This window comes from Callorhinus ursinus, unplaced genomic scaffold (genome assembly GCF_003265705.2).
Source record: "Callorhinus ursinus isolate GAN/ISIS: 27379988/994484 unplaced genomic scaffold, GSC_fseal_2.0 scaffold18, whole genome shotgun sequence".
In the NCBI taxonomy this organism is placed as follows: domain Eukaryota; kingdom Metazoa; phylum Chordata; class Mammalia; order Carnivora; family Otariidae; genus Callorhinus; species Callorhinus ursinus.
The window spans coordinates 24435774-24453584 of record NW_027397080.1 but is presented as its reverse complement, the minus strand read 5'-3'; the positions used below and the strand labels follow the sequence as shown (position 1 = coordinate 24453584).

At 56.4% G+C, this 17811-nt stretch overlaps 1 protein-coding gene across 1 annotated transcript in view; it reads left to right on the top strand.

Annotated features, from left to right (window-relative positions):
* Positions 1 to 336: 336 nt before the first annotated feature.
* The window catches only part of ARHGEF10L (Rho guanine nucleotide exchange factor 10 like), a 106689-nt gene continuing 89214 nt past the window's right edge, over positions 337 to 17811 (top strand). The window contains 4 exon segments of the mRNA XM_073903280.1: positions 337 to 399; positions 497 to 576; positions 6724 to 6912; positions 7701 to 7734. Of these exon segments, the coding sequence (XP_073759381.1) occupies positions 540 to 576; positions 6724 to 6912; positions 7701 to 7734 (260 nt within the window). The 5' untranslated portion in view covers positions 337 to 399; positions 497 to 539.

The following is a 17811-nucleotide window of genomic DNA, read 5'->3' as shown; positions in this document are numbered from 1 at the left end:
TACGAGGATCTGGACTCCAGGGAGCTGTGGTCACTGGGGGGCCAGGACGAGGAAGTATCCGGCCACATCCATGATAGTTCAGGCATGATCCAGCCTCTGGAACACAGAGGCCGGAGCATGATCCAGCCTCTGGGGCTGGAGTTCCCCTGCAAGCCAGATGGGAGGAAGGGGCTTGTCTAGTGGGCCCCACCAGGGTGCCCAGGGTCGCTGGGTACTGAGCAAAACGAAGGTCTGTGGTGGCACGGGTTTTCTGGGAAGATGTGGTTACAGGGCTGCCGTGGCTGGTTTCCTGGGTTAATGATTTATGGTGGGGTGGGGGCTGGGCCCTTTCTGGCTCCTTCCTGTGCTCCGGGAGCAGCTGGAGAAGGAATGGAAGAGCTGGTGGGCTGGAGAGCACAGGTCTTGAGCCAATGACCCCTCTCTGCTTGTTGAAACTTTGCCCTTGAACTGCATCTAATTAGATTTCCGGTCTCTCTCTCTCTTTTTTTTTTAACAGGCGAGTGGCTGGGACGGTGCTGGTTTGAGCTGGACCTTGTCTGATGGCTTCCTCCAACCCTCCTCCACAGGCTGCCATAGGTACCGTACCCCAGGCTTCCTGTTTGTCCCTCCTCTGAACGGGCCACGGGGCTGGCGGAGGCGACTAGCTCTGGAGCAGGCTGACCCTCGGTGTGAATCCTGCTCTGCTGGTGCTTAGCTCTCCTTCTTACAGAGCAGGCTCCAGACGAGGGGTGGTTCTTTACCTAAGATCCCCTGGAGATTTTAAACCTTTTTTTTTTTTTTAAGATTTTATTTATTTATTTTTTTAATTTTTTTTTTTGAGAGAGAGTGGGCGAGAGAGAGAGAGAGAGAGAGCACAAGCCGGGGTGGGGGGGTGGGGAGAGGCAGAGGGAGAGGGAGAAGCAGACTCCCCGCTGAGCAGGGAGCCTGACGCAGGGCTCGATCCCAGGACCCTGGGACCGTGACCTGAGCTGAAGGCAGACGCTTAACCGACTGAGCCACCGGGGCGCCCCTGGAGATTTTAAACTTTTAAGACCACAACCCACAGACATGACAACAGGAGTGTTGTGTGCTTGGGGGTGAAGCTCATGAACTGAGGGCGGTGAGGGTTAAGGGGAAGGGCCTGGCCTGTCCACCTCCATCCGCCAGCGTGCTGAGGCCGGGTCGTCTAGTGGAGGCAGGGTCGCCAGAGTTATTGGGGAACAAAAAAGAAGATGAGGAAAAACCCACACCTATGCTGAAACATTATTTGTTGTTAATCTGAAATGGAATTTGCTGTCTGCTAGTTTCTCTGGCAGTAACCCTGGCAGTGGGGCCTTGGACACTGTATGTGGAATCCGGCCCCCCCACCCCACTGCCCTGCCCCAGAGGAGCTGGACACCCTTCACCCAGTGGGCCCCGCTTCCTATGTTTTGCTCATCCTCTGGGGGAGGCAGAGAGCAGAGAGGTCTTGAGCGAGGGCTTTTTCACCAGCCCAGCCCTCCACCGACACTGTGCGCTTAGTTGAGCGACTTGCTGTCTCTGCGGTTCAGCTTCATCACCCATAAACACAGGGAAGAGTAGTGCCACCCTCTCAGGGGGCTGTTGCAAGGCTTAATGATACGGGCAGCCCTGGTGTGTGGTAATCAATCGCTCAATGAATGGGAGCTGTTATTGCTGTGGGTGTTGCAGGACGGCCACGTGTGCTCTGTTCTGAGCCCCGGGCAGAGACCAAGGAGGGGTCCCTTCCTCCTTGAGCCTTCGTGTTCTTCTCCAAAGGGTGGGGGAACCCGCAGAGTGAAGCCACCTTCATTTGCGGTGCACGGTGGCTTCTCAGGTCTCCTGCCTCCTGGGCTTGCTGGGGTTGGCTCTCCCAGGGCTGGGGTGTAGCCTGGAACATCAAAGGCCTGTGTGGTCAGCTCTGCTCAGGCCACCTGTCCAGATAGGTGGCAAGGGCTCAGTTCAGCTCTCAATTATCCGGGGAGGGGCCTCCTGATTTTTCCTTCTGATAAGGAGCCATGTCTGGTTGCCTGGGTCTCAGGAGCACGAGAACAGGGCTGTGGGGGACAAGGGCATCTCCTGACGTGTGACTGTGGCTTGGGTCCCAGGATGCTCCCTGCTCTGTCTCCTGCTGCCGTGGGCATTTTGTTACCCCTTCTCCCATTCACCAAAAAGTAAGAACAAAATGATTTTATGATTACATCAACTCGGTTCTGTTCAACAAACATGTGACTTACTGTTCCAGTTATATCTGATGTTGCTGGCTAGTGTCATATGGTTGAAACAGGCTTTCTGCCATTTGCTGATTGTTTGAGAGCTTCCTGTTGTCTTACCAAATAAGATTCAAATACCCCCAAATACCTCTTCACGGTCCTATAGCTGCCAGCCTCCTTGCTCGTGTCTTCGGCTCCCCTGGGTCACATGCTGCATGTTCTCCACTCCTGCTGTGGCCACAGCCTGGGACCCCAGCCCCGCCGTGAGCCTGTCAGACCTTTACTCATCCTGCGAGGCTCTGTGCAGGGGTGGCCCCCGCCAGCGTGAGCCCCCGGCTGTCACTGGGCATGGCTCAGGCCCTGGGGTTCGAGGCTCGTCTCTCTTGCCTGCCTCACCTGCAGTGAGCTCCTTGACACCGAGGGGCCGTGTCTTACTCCTCTCTGAACCTCCTGGCCCCGGGGCTGCTGGGAACAGTCCCCTGGATGCAGGCGAGACGGTGACCGTATCCCTTGACGTCCCTGCACACAGCCTGTGGCCAGTTGCTCTGAGGGCCAGGCCTGTGACTGGGAAGGCCCATGCAGCTCCCCCAGGGCCCAGGGCTGTGCTCTGACTCAAGGCAGTAATCATAATAATCATAAGCATAACAAAGATAATGGTAATGATGCTGTGGCCCTGACAATGAGCTGGACTATTACCAGCAGTGAGCACAGGCCTCACACCAGGCCCTCTACATATGTCGGTTCATTCGGCCCTCCTGTCCGGTGTCCGGGCCTCCCACTAACCTGAGAGCTGGTCGCTGTTCTTGTCCTTGTTATAGGTCAGGAAGCTGCAGCCTGGGGGATACAGTGACCCCGTGTTCATCTGGTCAGCCTCTAGGAGAGCTGGGGTTGGAGTCTGGTGGTCTGAGTGTGACATGCTAGTCACCATGTGATACTGGCCGGGCGCACAGTGTCCCCACTGGGACTCCGGTGGATTCAAGTGGGAGGGGCCACGGGCACTGAGGGTCAGGGTGGGTCTATATCTGGTAGCCCAAAATACTGGGCGGGGACTTTGTAGTCATTCATTCCAGCATTTTTAAACTTTTATTTTACTTTATTTTTTTTTAAAGATTTATTTATTTGAGAGAGAGCGAGAGCTCAGGCACATGACAGTGAGTGTGGGGCGAGGGGCAGCAGGAGAGGGAGAGAAGTAGACTCCCTGCTGAGCACTGAGCCTGATCCAGGGTTCAGTCCCAGGACCCTGAGATCATGACCTGAGCTGAAACCAAGAGTTGGATGCTTAACCAACTGAGCCACCCAGGCACCCCAGTATTTTGAACTTTTAAAACTATAATCCATAGGGGTGCCTGGGTGGCTCAGTTGGTTAAGCATCTGCCTTTGGCTCAGGTCATGATCTCAAGGTCCTGGGATCAAGTCCCGCATCAGGCTTCCTGCTCAGTGGGGAGCCTGCTTCTCCCTCTGCCTTTGCCTGCCTCTCCCCCTGCCTGTGCTCTCTCTCTCTCTGTCAAATGGATGAATGAAATCTTTAAAAAAAAAAAAAGTAAAACCACAACCCATAGACATGAGAACAGGAATGTGTGTGTATGTGTGTGTGTGTGTGTGTGTTCAGCAGACTTATTGTGTGCCTACTGTGTGCTGGGCACTATAGCAGATGCTGGGGATATAATAGTGAGCAAAACAGACTAGAATCCCTCACGAGCTTAGGTTCTAGTTAGGACACAGTAAAATGAATGAAAGCTTGGAACATCACTGCTGATGGGGGCCATAGAGAAAAGTAAAGCAGGCAAGGCCATCGGGGAGTCCCAGTGTGTCTCTATGGGCAGTTTTGGTCATGGCAGCCTCATCTGGAGATAACCTGGAGTAAAGACCTGAAGGAAGTGAGAGCAGGAGAAGATACCTGGGGAAGAACATTCTGGACCCCAGGATGGAAAGTGCAAAGGTCCTGAGGCTAGAGCACATCTGGCACATTCGTGGTGCAGCAGGGAGACCAGTGTGCCTGCAGTGGAGTGAGTGAGGGGACATCGGTAGAAGATTCTACACCCCTGTACGTGTGTGTGGATATGTATACGCAAACTGAAACAGAACTGTCAAAACCGTATCAAAAGTAATACCAAATATGACTTTATCAATATTACAATAAAATATTTAAAAATATCTCAAGTAATTCATAAATGAAACAAAATGCCACCTGGGAATCCCCTAATTGATTTTTTGACCCACCAGTGGGTTGAGGACTGTCATTTGAAAACCATTAATCCAGCTTCCAACTCAACCCCTGGATTTCTTTTATTAATCCATCATCTCAGGGCCGAGTGTCCAAGGGCTCAGCTAATTTCCGGAAGGCAACAGGGCTCAGTGGAGAGTGTAGGATGGGAAGACAGAACGGGTTCAGAGCCACCTCCCCACTTACTAGCTGTAGGACTGCGGGTACATCATTTTGCCGCTTGAATCTCTGTGGCCTCATCATGTCCAGTGGGGGTGGTCATGAGGCTTACGCCAGGAGCTGGGTGGGGCTCATTTCAGGCTCTCAGCCCGGGTTTGTGTCTTTGACCTGGGGAAGGAGCTTCTGCCACCGGGGGGCCCCCACCTCAGAGGCCTCTGTCTGGGGAGGGGGGAAGGCTGAGCTCTGGGCTTCAGCTGCACTCCAGCAGCTGGGGAAGGGGCTTTGTGAATTTGATACATTTGCACCTGGAATGTTCTCTGCAAAATCCCAGGTCCCTGTGGGGGAGGGATTGGATTTTTCTAGTCCAAGAGACTGCTAGAATTGGATATGCCCATCCATCCATCCAGCCGTCTGTCTACTCCATCCGCCTTCCTGCCTGCCAACTCATCCTTCCACCTCTGAGCACCTGCTGGGGCTGAGTCCACAGACATGGGCTAGGCAGTCCTGTCATCAAGGATTCCGGCTGGGAGGGGCCGCACTTACAACAGGTGTTCTTGTGTAATGTGTACCCACACCAGGCACTCGGCCAAGGGCTACACCCACCCTGGCGGCTCCCAGGTAGGGGTGATTTTGTCCCCCAGGGGACATTGAGCAATGTCTGGAGACATTTGTGGTTGTCACAACTGGAGGGTAGTACCCGCTTCTAATGGGTAGAGGCCAGGGATGCTGCCGTACATCCTGCAGGGCCCCCACCACGGAAGACCCTGGGGCCCCAGAGTCAACAGTGGTAGGGCCGAGAAACCCTGACCTACTTCGCAGTTCACGTTCACCTCGGCCTTATGGGGTGGGTGCTGTTTTTATCTCCAGTTTATGGAGGGAGACACCAAGCTTCCAAGAGGTGGAGAGACTTGCTCAGAACCACACAGCGGGTAGGGGGCCCAGATGGGACCAAAGCGCATGCTCTGCATCCTGTGGCGTGAGCTACAGCAGGACTGGAGGGGTGCTCAGCTTTGCAAACTTTTTTTTTTTAAAATATTTTATTTATTTATTTGAGAGAAAGAGAGAGAGTGCATGAACATGAGTGAACATGAGTGGGGAGGAGTGGGGAGGAGCCAGGAGGAGCGGGGAGGAGGGGCAGGGGGAGAGGAGAGGAGGGGCAGGGGACAAGCAGACTCTCTGTTGAGCAGGGCTCAATCCCAGGACTCCGGGATCATGACCTGAGCCAAAGGCAGACACTTAACTGACTGAGCCACCCAGGTGCCCCAGCTTTGCAGACTTTTAAAACCAGGCCACATTGTCCTTTGGTTTTGGAAAGAGTTGGCACGAAGTAGGAGGATGGCATAGTGAACCCCTGAGGTTCTGTCCAGCCCCAGGCTTGTGGAAGGAGGTCCTCCAGGGAAGAAGACGGGGGACCTCAGCTTGGTGAAGTGGGTGGAGAGGTGAGGGCCCGTGAAACTCTTTAGGGCAGAGAATCCATTCCTTTTCTTATTTAACAGAAGTTGCTGAGTTTCTACAGTGGGCGGGGCCATGACCCGTCCCCTTAAAGGGGACAGTAGAAAGGACTCTTAGGGATCTGAGATCGGCCGGGGAATACAGACGAGCACAAAACACATCTTTGCAGGTTATACAGGGATGGATGTAGAAAACAAGGAGCTAAGACAGAGGGGGGCCGTGGTGGGGCAGGGCTCTGCTTCAGTTGAGCTTTGATGGATGGCAGGAGGGCATGTCCGTGAAGGGGATCTGGGGGCACAAGCGTGTGTGGGAAAAGCACACAGACACATGCACGGGGAACGACACATGGAGGTGTGTGCCCACACGCACGTGCCCAGATGCAATTAAAAGCCCCCTTGCTTACAAAATGGCGAAATAGGAAACAACACGATAGATGTACGTTCAGGTGCAGCTGTGCACCCATTCACTGTTTAGGCTTTGCTCCCTCCTCTCTGTCCACTGCTCACCTGCTTACAGCCCTCACCAACCACGGGTCACCTCTTGAGCGCAGGGAGGCCAGCTGGTCCGGGCAGGGGTCTACTCGAGGCCCTGGGAACTGCCCTCGTGCCCTCACTCAGGCCCGCAGAAGCTCCCCCGCTGTAGCCATCTTCCTTGACCAAACCCCAGACCCAGCTGCTGTTAACTCCTCCTCCCTTCCAGGAGATCAGCTGGTTCTGGGAGGCCCCGGCCCCTCCCCCGAGGTGGAGGACGACCCTGGAGAGGCTTTTGAGTTTGACGACAGTGATGATGACGAGGACACCAGCACTGGCCTGGGTGTCCCAGGCGTGGCTTCAGAGAAGGACATCGATGACGCCCCACTGATCCACTTGGACTCCGTCCCCATCACTGGTAAGGTGTTTTTGGGAGCCTTGGGTCCTCCCATTTCCGGGCCTCTGGGGCTACAGAGAGTCTAGAAGCCTGGTGGAAGCTCTAGGCTCCCAGGGATGCCTCCCAGCTCCTCCACTATCCCCAGCACAGGAAGGGAAAAACCATTGAGAAGTTGCATTCCATGGCTTCCCTTGGGAACTGGAGATTCCAAGCATTCCTGCAGCATCTGGCGCACTTATTGGTCATGGAAATGGTTGGCCCCGAGTTGGGCTTTGGACACAGTTGCTGCCCAGGGCTTGTGTCTCCGAAGCCCCTCTTCCCCAGCAGCTTCTCCCAGGGAGTCACACCAGCCAGAGAAGCCACCTCCCAGAGGTCCCGGTGGCCCCTAGGGTTGGGAGTACCCTGATAAGGCCGTGTTAAATGGCAGCTTCTGGGCTTTTGTTATTGTGTCATCTGGGAGAGACTGGGGACCGGCCTAGCAGGAACTTCCTGCAGGCCTGGGGACAAGGGGCTCCTTGAGGAGCTGGGGGTGGGGAGCAGGCCCAGAGCAGGCAGGGTGGCTGGTTCTGGTCGGATTTGGGACGTGGGCCACAGTGGTGGGAGTCGAGGTGGTACAAGTAAGACAGGTAAGGGAGCTTGATGACAGTGCAGTGGCGGGGGGAAGGGAGGCAGGAACCCAGCAGGCACCCAGGTTGGCCCAGGCCCCGTCTCTGGCACCCCAGGGAGGCTGGGAAAGGGGGCGGGGATGGACTGAGTCCATAGGGACCAGCCTCAGGCCTGACAGGCTCTCCTCTGCTCTCTTCCCACAGACCCAGACTCAGCAGCCTCCCCACCCCAGACACAGTAAGTGAGCCTTGTTCCTTTGCTTTGGTGGTTGGAGAAAGAGGAGACACTGGGCAGGAGGTATGAGGGAGGGTGGTGCTGTGCCCAGGACCACTCAGCCTTTGGCTGGGGATCCTTTAGCCGTTCCCCTCTGTGGCCTCCCAAGCCAGTTCGGGGGTGAGCTGCACATCTGGGGCTTGGGGGCTATAAAAGCAGAGGCCTCTTGGGGTTTGCTCACTGCTGCTTGCTGCCTGGCTTTGGGGACCTGGGTGCTTAGCGAGTCCTCCCCGAGGGGAATCCTTAGTGGTGGATCTAGGCCCCGGGGTCCTGGCTTTAAATCCTGGCCACTCTGGCAGGGGGAGGGGTCTTCCTTTGTCTCTTGGTGTGCAGAGCCAGGGGGCCTGATTCTCAGGCGGGTGTCACCCAGCTGGAGAGCTCAGAGATGCAGCTTCCCTCCGTGGGCCCCTGGAGCCAAGACAGATCTGGATTCAAGGGCAGGAGTCCCTGTATTTGCCATCTGGAGTGGGTGGGCCCTGGGAGGGTTTCTGCTGGGCCAGACGTAGGGATCGGCCTCTCCTCCCTGGCTGGGGACCTGAAATGAATCAGTGGCCCTGCACCTGTGCAGGGGAGTTCTCATCTCCCAGGGGTTAGAGCCCTCCAGGGTGGGCCAGGAAGGAAGCTAGCCAGAAACTCAGTCTAGTGGGGGATGCAGACACAGGAGAATGGCTCAGAGAAGAATGCTCAGGGGACTGGGACGCTGATGGGAGGGGGCCCAGGTGGAGAGCTCAGGGAGAGGGGAGGCTTGGGGAGGAGCGGTTACCGGAGGAAGCTACTGGCAGAGGCAGGGGGCTGGGAAGGGGAGTGGGCCGTGAGCAAGCATACCACAAGCCTCAAGGCCACCCTCCTGGAGAACCCCATTGCCCACTCAGGGTCAGGATCTTGGCAGCCCGGCCCGTCTCTGCTCGCCTTCTCCCTGTGAGTCCTGGAGGCCAGACTGGGTGTCTGGCTGGGGCTGGTGCAGTGCTGAGGTGGTGACCGGTGGCCCCGAGAGCTAGGGTCATATACCGTGTTGTTATCATCAGCCTGCTGGTCAAGTAGCTCAGAGAGTGTTTCCGGGAGAGGGGCCCAGCCTCTGCCTTGAACCCACTGTCCACTTACCTGTCCTCAGGCTCACCCTGGGGCAGCCCCAGCCCCCTCAAACACCATCTCTTGGCAGCATCAGGGAGTGAGCTCTGGAGGTTCAAATCCCCACTTAGCTGGGTGGCTTTGGGCTGCCTGGGAACCTCTCTGAGCCCCGGTTTCCCTGTTTGTACGATGGAAGTAATAGCCATCTAGAGCATCCTGTGGATTAGGAGATGCTGGTTGAAGGACGTGCCAGATATGCACCCTGTGTTCGCTTCTACTCCGCCTCCTGTCCCGGCTGGGTGTTTCCAGTGATGGGGCGGGAGGGACGGAGACTGTGTGCTTGGAGCCTCTGCCTCTCGGGCTGGGTCTGGGTTGCCGGGTGGGTCTCGCCAACATCTGGCTTGAATAAATGTCACTTTTGAGTTCCCTAACTGGGCCAACACTGGATCCTGACAGGAGTCCTCAGGGGCCTCCTGGCCTGCTCTTAGTTTCACAGATGCCGAGATTGGGAGCAGGACTTGTCCAAGGCCACACTGTGAGATGCTGGCAGCCTTGGACTCCTCATCCAGTGCTCTCTGTGTGCTCCCAGCTGCACCCTCCCTTCCAGATCTCTGTTTACTTCAGTTCCAGCGCCTTCTCTGGGTGGTGATTTTCCACTCTGGAATCCTCGGGGAGAAGAATCCATTCAGATCACCAGTCTTCTCCTTGTTATCCAAGAGAAAGGGGAAAAAAATTGCTTTCCTTTTTTTTTTTTTCTTTTTTTTAGACTTTCCTAAAGGTAGTTACTAAGCAAACACTGCTTTGAAAAAGCAAGTCACCCAGTGGAGGACATTTTACCAAATCTCCCTGCATTTCCTCCATGGCCCCTGCCTGGAGGAAATTTGGTTTGGAAATGGCCCTGGGCTTTGCCTGGCTGCCTACCTGGCCTCTGGGGACTCTTGCCGAGAAGGTTAGAATAACTACCCAGATCCTGGCAGAGCTGCAGCCCCCGGGTGACCTCACCCCCCTCAGGGCACTCACCCCCAGCTAGGTAGGGAAGCAGGGCCAGTCCTCATCCCATGTCCTTGCTGGTGAGCTGCTGCCAGGCAGGAGCGTGGTGTGGAAGTGAGGGCTGGAGTCTGGGTCCTGGGGCACCTGGGAATTTGGGCTCTGAGCCACATGGAGCTGGCTTCAAGTCTTTCTCTGTGTTCGCTGTGCATCTTTGAGCAAGTGGCTTTCTGTCCCGAGCCTCACTTCTGATCAGTGACATGGGGATAGTCAGTCTCCTTTCTTGCAGGCTTCTGCACCCGGGGGCTGGGTGTTTGACCACAGCACTGCCCTCCAGGGATGTGCTGGGGACTCCAGGTCAGGACCCAGAACCTCAGACTTTGTCTCATGGTGGGGGAGTGGGGTGGTGTGGCCAGTTGCGTATGGACGGACGATCTGACTGTGTGTGTGTTTACTGGTGTGAGCATTTTACCTGCTAAGAGATTTACCTTTGCCTCCTAGTTTCTTAGGAGAGTAGTTTGTAAACAGTCGGTTCCGGAGACCCCACCTGGGGAGCCAAGCAGAGTGGCCACAGCATGTGATTCTGGGCGAGGCCCCTTCCCATAAAACGGGAGCAGAGTAAAAGCAGCCCCCTCCCCTCTGGGGGAAGGATGTGAAGGTGTGTCCCCCCCAACCCCCTGGCACAGGCCTGGGACGCGGGTGTTTAGGGTGGGGGAGTGGGGTCTTACCTTTGCTGCTGGGTTCTCACAGCTTAGCACACTGCCCCCGGGGGGAGTACTGAAGGCATCGTGTTGCATGAATGACGGGCACAGGAGGCAACTTTCAGTGTCTCCACGAAGAGGAGGAGAAGGAGGAACAGTGTGGAAATGGGATCTCGGAACCTGGGCTCTGACTCTGGCTCCGACAGGGGCCAGGACAGAGGCCGGTGGGAGGCAGGCTCCGAGTGGCCGGGTGGCCTGTCCCACCAATGCTAAGGGCGCCATGCACATGATCTCCTCTCTCAGCACCGCAGCCCCAGGAGACGGGGTGATTGGTCTTGCCCACTTTTTCGAAGAGGACCCGAGGCTGGAGTTGAAGTGGGTCAGCCGAGAATTTGCGGGGCTGGAGCGTGGCCCGTGGGCCCCCACAGCCGTCGGCTGGAACCTGTGGGGTTGGCCGTGCCTGGTGGACTTGGAAGTGCATGCGCTCAGGCACCCTGCACTCTCGCTGGGGGCGTCTGGCTGAAGAAGCATCCCAGAGCACCAGTGGTTGCTGGAACAAGGGCGTGTGGGTCGCTGGCTTCCTGTGTTTTCCCTGGACTCAGGCCCACACCTCTTCCCTCTGAGGGCACTGGCCCCCTCTGGAGTTGTTTGCTTTTCCTGCCCAGTTTTGCTGCCGCCCCCAGGGGGCCCCCTGCAGCCTTAGTCTTTCCTGCTGGGTCAGGCTTCTGGCTCCTGTCTGGGCTGCAGAGATTCCTACTGGCTCCCGGGAGGTACCTGGCCTGCCCCATCCCGGGTGCCCAGACAAGATGGACTGGTCAGAGTCTCTTACCTGGGCCTGGACTCTGGGAAAGCAGTGGGCAGCTGGATTCGCGGAAGTGCCGAGAAACCCCGTCCTCCCTGGACACATCAGGTACTGGGAGGGCCAGGCCTGGCTCAGGAGAGCAGCATTCGAACAGAATGGAAACAGGGTGCTAGAGGGCCTGTGGCTTCTGAGGAGCATGCGGGTCTTGGTGGGGACAGCTGGACAGACAGCCCCGGGGGAAGTTCTCCCTGGCGAAGTCAGTCACTGGGTTGTTACTCAGGGCTTTCCAGATTGCCGAGCCCCAGTGTGGAGTTGTTTGTAATCCCAGGCTTGCCTTTAATCTCACTGTTTCTGCAAATCGGAACATTTCCGGTCTCCTGTGTCCTGTTTTGAGGGGTCGGGGACCCGAGGTCTGGCAGAGATCAGCCCCCCCCCCCCCCCCCAGCGGAGTCCCTCATAAGAGGGTTATGGGACCAGGCCCGTCAATGTTAGAGACCTCTTTCTCTGGCTCCTTGCTTGTCCTGAAATTGGAAACGCTGTATATTTTTTGTTTTTGTTTTTCTTTCCTCTCCACCCCTGGCTACGAGGGGTTTCCACATCTGAGCTATGGCCTTTGGATCGCAGTATAAAAAGGACCAGCCCAAAAGTACCCAGTCTAAAAGCCACACAGTTTCTCCTGAGGAAGGTACCCACATGCCCATTTGTTGCATTGAGTGCTCCGGTCCGGAATCTCAGCCCTGGATCTCTGCAGCCACAGGACGAGGCCTTATCCATCCCTCATTCCTAGGGCCTGGCACAAAGAAGACCCACTACTAATAGTTTACACGTGCGGGACTTTATAGTTTATGTGGTCCTTTCCCCACACACCACTGTGGTTCTCACAGCTGCGGTGGGCAGGAGAATGCCATGTCCTAATCCCCAGCACCTGGGAACATGTTACCTTCTAGGGAAAAGGGATTTGGCAGATTAAAGTTAAGGATCTGAGATGGCGAGATTCTCCTGGATTCTCCAGGTGGGCCCAGTGAAATCACGAGGGTCCTTATGAGACAGGCAGGAGGGCCCACGTCAGAGAGAGATCCAGAGATGCCACACTGATGGCTTTGCAGACAGAGGAAGGGCCGCAAGCCAAGGGATACAGGCTGCTTCCAGAGGCTGGAAAACGCGAAGGGAATGGCTTCTCCCCAGCGCCCCCAGAAGAGCAGAGCCCTGCTAACACCTTGCTTTTACCCTGGTGAAACCCATTTTAGACGTCTGACCTCTACAACTGTAAGATAGCAATCTCTGTTGTGGGGATTTGTCACAGCAGCACGAAGGAGACTAACACAGCTGGAAATGGGGCGTTATTATCGGTCCCACTGTGCAGACCCAGAAGGGCACAGCCCCTAGCCCAGGGCTAGTGGCGCCTGAGCTCACAGCCAGAGGGCAGGGCTCTGTTTACCTCCCCTGCAGCCCTCTCTGCCCGCCCAGGATGGTGCCGGGGCCGCCCTTGGCCAGTAGTCTGCTGGCTGGCTGGCTGGGAGCCCCCTGCCTTTCACCTCCGTCCTCTGTTGTTCCGTCTTACACACCTTTTTGGAGTACCTCTGATGCTCCAGGCCCTGCAGTGACCCAGGCAGACGGTCCCTGCCCTTGGGGGAGGGCCACCTCCATTCTGTGCCCGGCTGTGTCATTTTCGTGGGCCCTGCCCTGTTCTACAAGTTCTACTTGTCTTAGCTCGTTCATCCTCATGACACCCTCGGAGGCGGGTACTATGATAATGCCCATTTTACGGATGTGGAACCAGGTCAGAGGGAACATGGCATCGGCCCCCTGTCGCCACAGAGCTGAGGAGAGGCTGAATCCAGCTGGCTCGGCTTCCTGAACTGGTGTTTAACCCGCTGAGGTCTGCCGCATGGATCTGGTGGAGCTCTGATCTGAGCTCTGAGACCCAGGACCCCCTTATCTGCCTAACCCTCCACTTCCTGCCTGTAGAGTGGGAGGCGGACCAGCTGTGGAAACCATCAGGGGAGGAAGTGAGACCCAGGGATCGGATGCCTGGCCACAGAGCTGCTCTCTGTCGCTGTCCCCAAAGGGTGCTTGTGTGTCTGGGGTGACCCCAGGGCGCGTGGGACCCACGTCGGCCAGCGCACTGCTTAATGTTTCCAGAGATGTGTGTCCTTCCTCTTTTTCTTTCTTATAATGGGCATACATGTTTGTTGTAGAAAAATTAGAAAGTACAGAAGATGACAGACTAACGCGAGCTTCAATCCCACGACCGTGCATCCCTGCCCGGCTTCTGGGCTGAGCAGGTCTGCGGGTATACATCCTTTTTTTAATAGAACCGTGGTTTTAGCACACGTGCTGTTTCGTGGCTCACTTTCTGCCCTCCCTGCAGATCGTGAGCATTTTCCGGTGAGAGCCTGTATCTTGTTCATCACTCCACATCGCTCTTGATTAGTGCAGGGTGCGGTGCCGGTCACCATCTGACCTGACCACCGAGCCCAGGGCCCTCCAATGTCAGGGAGGTGTGCGTACCCCGGAGAAGAAGGCCGGAGGCGGGGTCTGGGTGGGCATCCGCAGCTGTGTGTCCAGAGGGCGTCCCCTGGGGGCCTTGACGCTCGCTCCGCAGTGAGGACTGTGCAGTGGATAGCAAGTCGGGGGGCCCTCCCTAGACTTCCCCTGGCGTCTCCTCGCTACCCACTCAGGAAGTGGGTTTGTGACCATGTAGGGGGTGGCACAGGACAGACGGACTGGGTCCTGGCACCCTTCTGTAGGAGGCAGCTGACTGGGCTAGGGCTGTGAGGAGGCGCATGTGTGCAGGCTGGGGGCGTTGCCGTGTGACCCCCATCCAGTCTGGGACCCTGTAACTGGAGCAGGGATGGAGGGGAAGTAGCCTACCAGGAGCACGTATCAAGCACCAGACCCCCTGCCAAGTATTTCCGTGCTTTCTTGAATTCCTCCTTACCAGCGCCCTGGGAGGGAGGCCTTGTTGTCCCATTTCGCAGGTAAGTTATCTTGTTAATCCTCACTGCAGGGAGCAGAAGCTGCTATTCGCCCCACTCTGCAGCCGCTGTCCTGGCATGCAGAGCCAAGTGGCAGAACTGTGGTGTTGTCCCCCGTCTGTTGCCTCAGGAGCGAAGCCTTCACCCCTCAATCCCTGAGCCTGGTTCTCTTGACCCTGGCCGCACAGGGGAGGCAGCAGGGAGTTTAGAGACACTGGTGCCTGGCCTCCCAGACCACCAGCTCAGAATTGCGGGGCAGGGGCCCTGGCTGGTACCTGCTGGGAGCTTCCCGGGTGACGGCGGATGCAGCTGCTTTGAGCCATCTGACCAGACGATCTTTAAGGCCCTTCCAGCCTTCACATGTTACGTAAACTGGAAAGTGGCCAGGGCTGAAAAGACATCTGGCAGTGGGGTTAATCAGGGTTTCATATTTTTGTCTTTCTTTTGTGTCTCTTGGATGTAGGGATAGTGGCAATGGTGGGTGGTGGTAGATTTCTGGAGGGGTGATGCTCTGAGGATGCTGTCCAGGCCTGATTCTGGTCCTTTCTCTTCCTCAAAGGTGGGATTCTTTCCTCCTTTGCATTTTTTTTTTTAAAGATTTTATTTATTTGAGAGAGAGAGAGAGAATGAGAGAGAGAGCACATGAGAGGGGGGAGGGTCAAGGGAGAAGCAGACTCCCTGTCGAGCAGGGAGCCCGATGCGGGACTCGATCCAGGGACTTCAGGATCATGACCTGAGCCGAAGGCAGTCGCTTAACCAACTGAGCCACCCAGGCGCCCAGCCTCCTTTGCATTTTTCATACCTTGTCCTGGAAAAGGCCCTGGGATGCCCCGTGTTTGCATGAGGGTGTACGGGTGCACGTGCACAGGGGCACGAGCCCAGCCTGCCAGGAATCCTCAGGCTGTTAGAGTTTGGGGGGGGGTCTTCCCCACCGTGTAGCCCCTGGGAAAGGGACCCTGTGGAATCTGCCATCCAGAGAGATTCACTGAGAAACTGGGGGCTGGACCAGCCAGCTGCAGGGCTGGGGGTACTGCCATTCTCTGGAGTGGAGCTTTCATCTAACATAGGCTGGGGTGGGCATCAGTCATCACTGAGTGTGGCCCTGGGTGCTGGGGCTCATGGAACGGGGCAGCCAGGATGGAGAGGTCCCTGCTGTCACAGGGCACTCACTCCCCTCTCGCCCCTGGCTTTTCCCTGGAGAGCGAGGAGGTGGGCACAGAAGGCGCTTGGAGCTGCATGGTGGCCCTCTAGGGTGCTTGACCTCAGTCTGGTGGACAGTGGACACCGGTCTTGGGGGGCTGGGGGGCGTACTTGCTTCTGTCTCCCGCCCACTAGCTTTCAGCGAACTCCCTGTTCTCTGCTCTTCTCCGCGGACTTGGCTCCTTGCCTCTGCATTCCGGGGGAGTGGGCTCACCTTATGAGACTGGTGTCATCTTAGTGGCGGGCCTTTTTCTCAGGAATGAGCTGAGAGGCTCTGAAGGTGCAGGAAGCTCAGATAAGCGTGAGATAAATGGCCTCTTACTGCTTTTTATGGCTCTTTGGTTATCTGGAACCTTTGGGGAGGCCCCCGAAGGAGTGTTTGCTCTGAGAGAATTGTGGCCAGGCAGCAGCTGGGAGAGGCTGCCCTCTGGGTTGCTGTGGAGTGGGGCGGTGGCCTCGCTGCGCGGTGGGAAGGGGCAAGGAGGAGGCACCCCCAGCCTCTCGTCTGTCTGCCGGGAGGACACCTGCTGCAGTCTGGCGGGGGAGGTGCAACGGAGCTGGTGTCCAGAGCAGGGCTTTGCAGGCAAATTGCAGCTCTGCCACCTGCTGGCACTTTCCTATTCTGGACCTCTGTTTTCTCATCTATAAAATGGTCACGGTAACACATGCACTTGTGCTCACAGGGCCTTTCTCAAGCATTCAGCATGGCACAGGGTCCAGAGTAGGTACCAGCCAAGGGAAGGGCATAGGTGGGTGGTGGTCTCCAGCTGAGCCTGGGAAGACCTGTCCACCCATTGGCACTGGCCCTTTCCCGCCCTTGGCGCTCCCAGTCTGTTTGCCTCAGCCATGGAGGCAGTGGGGGCAGGCATGAAGGTGATTTCTCTCTGCTGTAAGATTCCCACTCCCCAGCCCAGGACCCAGACTAGCTTCTCTAATTGTGTAGGTGGCTTAGCTCTACACTGTCCTCTTATGGTGGCCATTAGCCACATGTGGCTATTTAAAATTAAATTACATAAATAAAATTAACAAATTAACTTCACTGTGTTTTGGTGATGCTTAGCCTGGAGGCTCATATTTCAGCCACTCCTGGCTTTTAGTACGTCCTAAATTATTTCCAGATCCCTTCTAAAGCTGCCTGACCTCCCCCCAAAATACTCACTGCCTCTTGATGTCACCTTCAGAATTTACCCAGGGCCTTCTCGGGTGTTCTCTGGTTGAACTGCACCACAGCCTTGGGGCTGGCTGTTAGGATTTTTCTTGGACAGAGACTTGAACTTGTGTATGCCCAGTGCTATTTCTATCCTTCCCTTTAAAAAGAAGGATGTCTGAATAGCCAAGCGAGGTTCAGTGGCCTTATGACACAGCAAATATGTGATGTAGTTGAATATTTAAATGCCACTTCCCTCCTTCCAGGTGGTCTGGCTGGAATAAGACAAACTTTGTAGGCAGACAGCCTGGGCCGTAGGTCCCAGCTCCTTCTGCTGCACCGAGTGAGCGACTCTGGCGAAGTAGAACTGAGTCTTTGTTCCTCCACTGGTGGGATGAGGATAATAGTACCTGCCTCGTATGCATTCCTGTGACTCGAAATCTGAAAATACAAAGCAAAACAGGCAGCAAGCAACAGGTGCTTTGTAATGGTCCCCGATCGTCATGGGTGACCTATCAGAGCAAAGAGAGCCTGTGGTTGGGACCCTTTCCAACCCAACTGCCGAGCTCATGTCGACTTGGGCTGGAAAGGCTTGGTTCTGTCTCAGCGGCTGGATTCATCACCTTCAAGATGTCCATGGCTTGCGGCGGTGGGGGCCCAGGGAAGCTGTTGTTAGGGATGTGAGCTCAGGTGGCTCCCTTCAGCCCCCCAGGCCCTCCTGCTCTAGCCCCGCCCTGTCTCTAGTGGGCGGAGATTTGCTCCTCCAGTGGTGTAGGGACCCTAGACCAGCACTCATGTACGGGGCCACTAGCCACAGGTGGTTCTTGAAAATTAAATGAAGTTCTTTAGTCACATGAGTTCCCGTAATGAACTTCCACACGTCACATTCCAAGTGCACAGTAGCCACACGTGGCTCAGGGGCCAGCACAGACACTCTCCGTGCTCTGCCACCTGAGCTGCGGTCGGAGGAGGCCACTCTGGGGCCAGGCAGGCTGGCTCCTCGGCCTGGCTCTGCCATTCCGGCAGTGTGATCTTGGGCAGGTTCCTCTGGCCCAGCGCCTATGTCTGGGGAGGATGCGGGATCCATGTTGTCTCAGCTGCTCATGGGAGGTGCTCCCCACCTCCTCCTCCTTCCCTGCTTCCTGCACCATCCTGGTG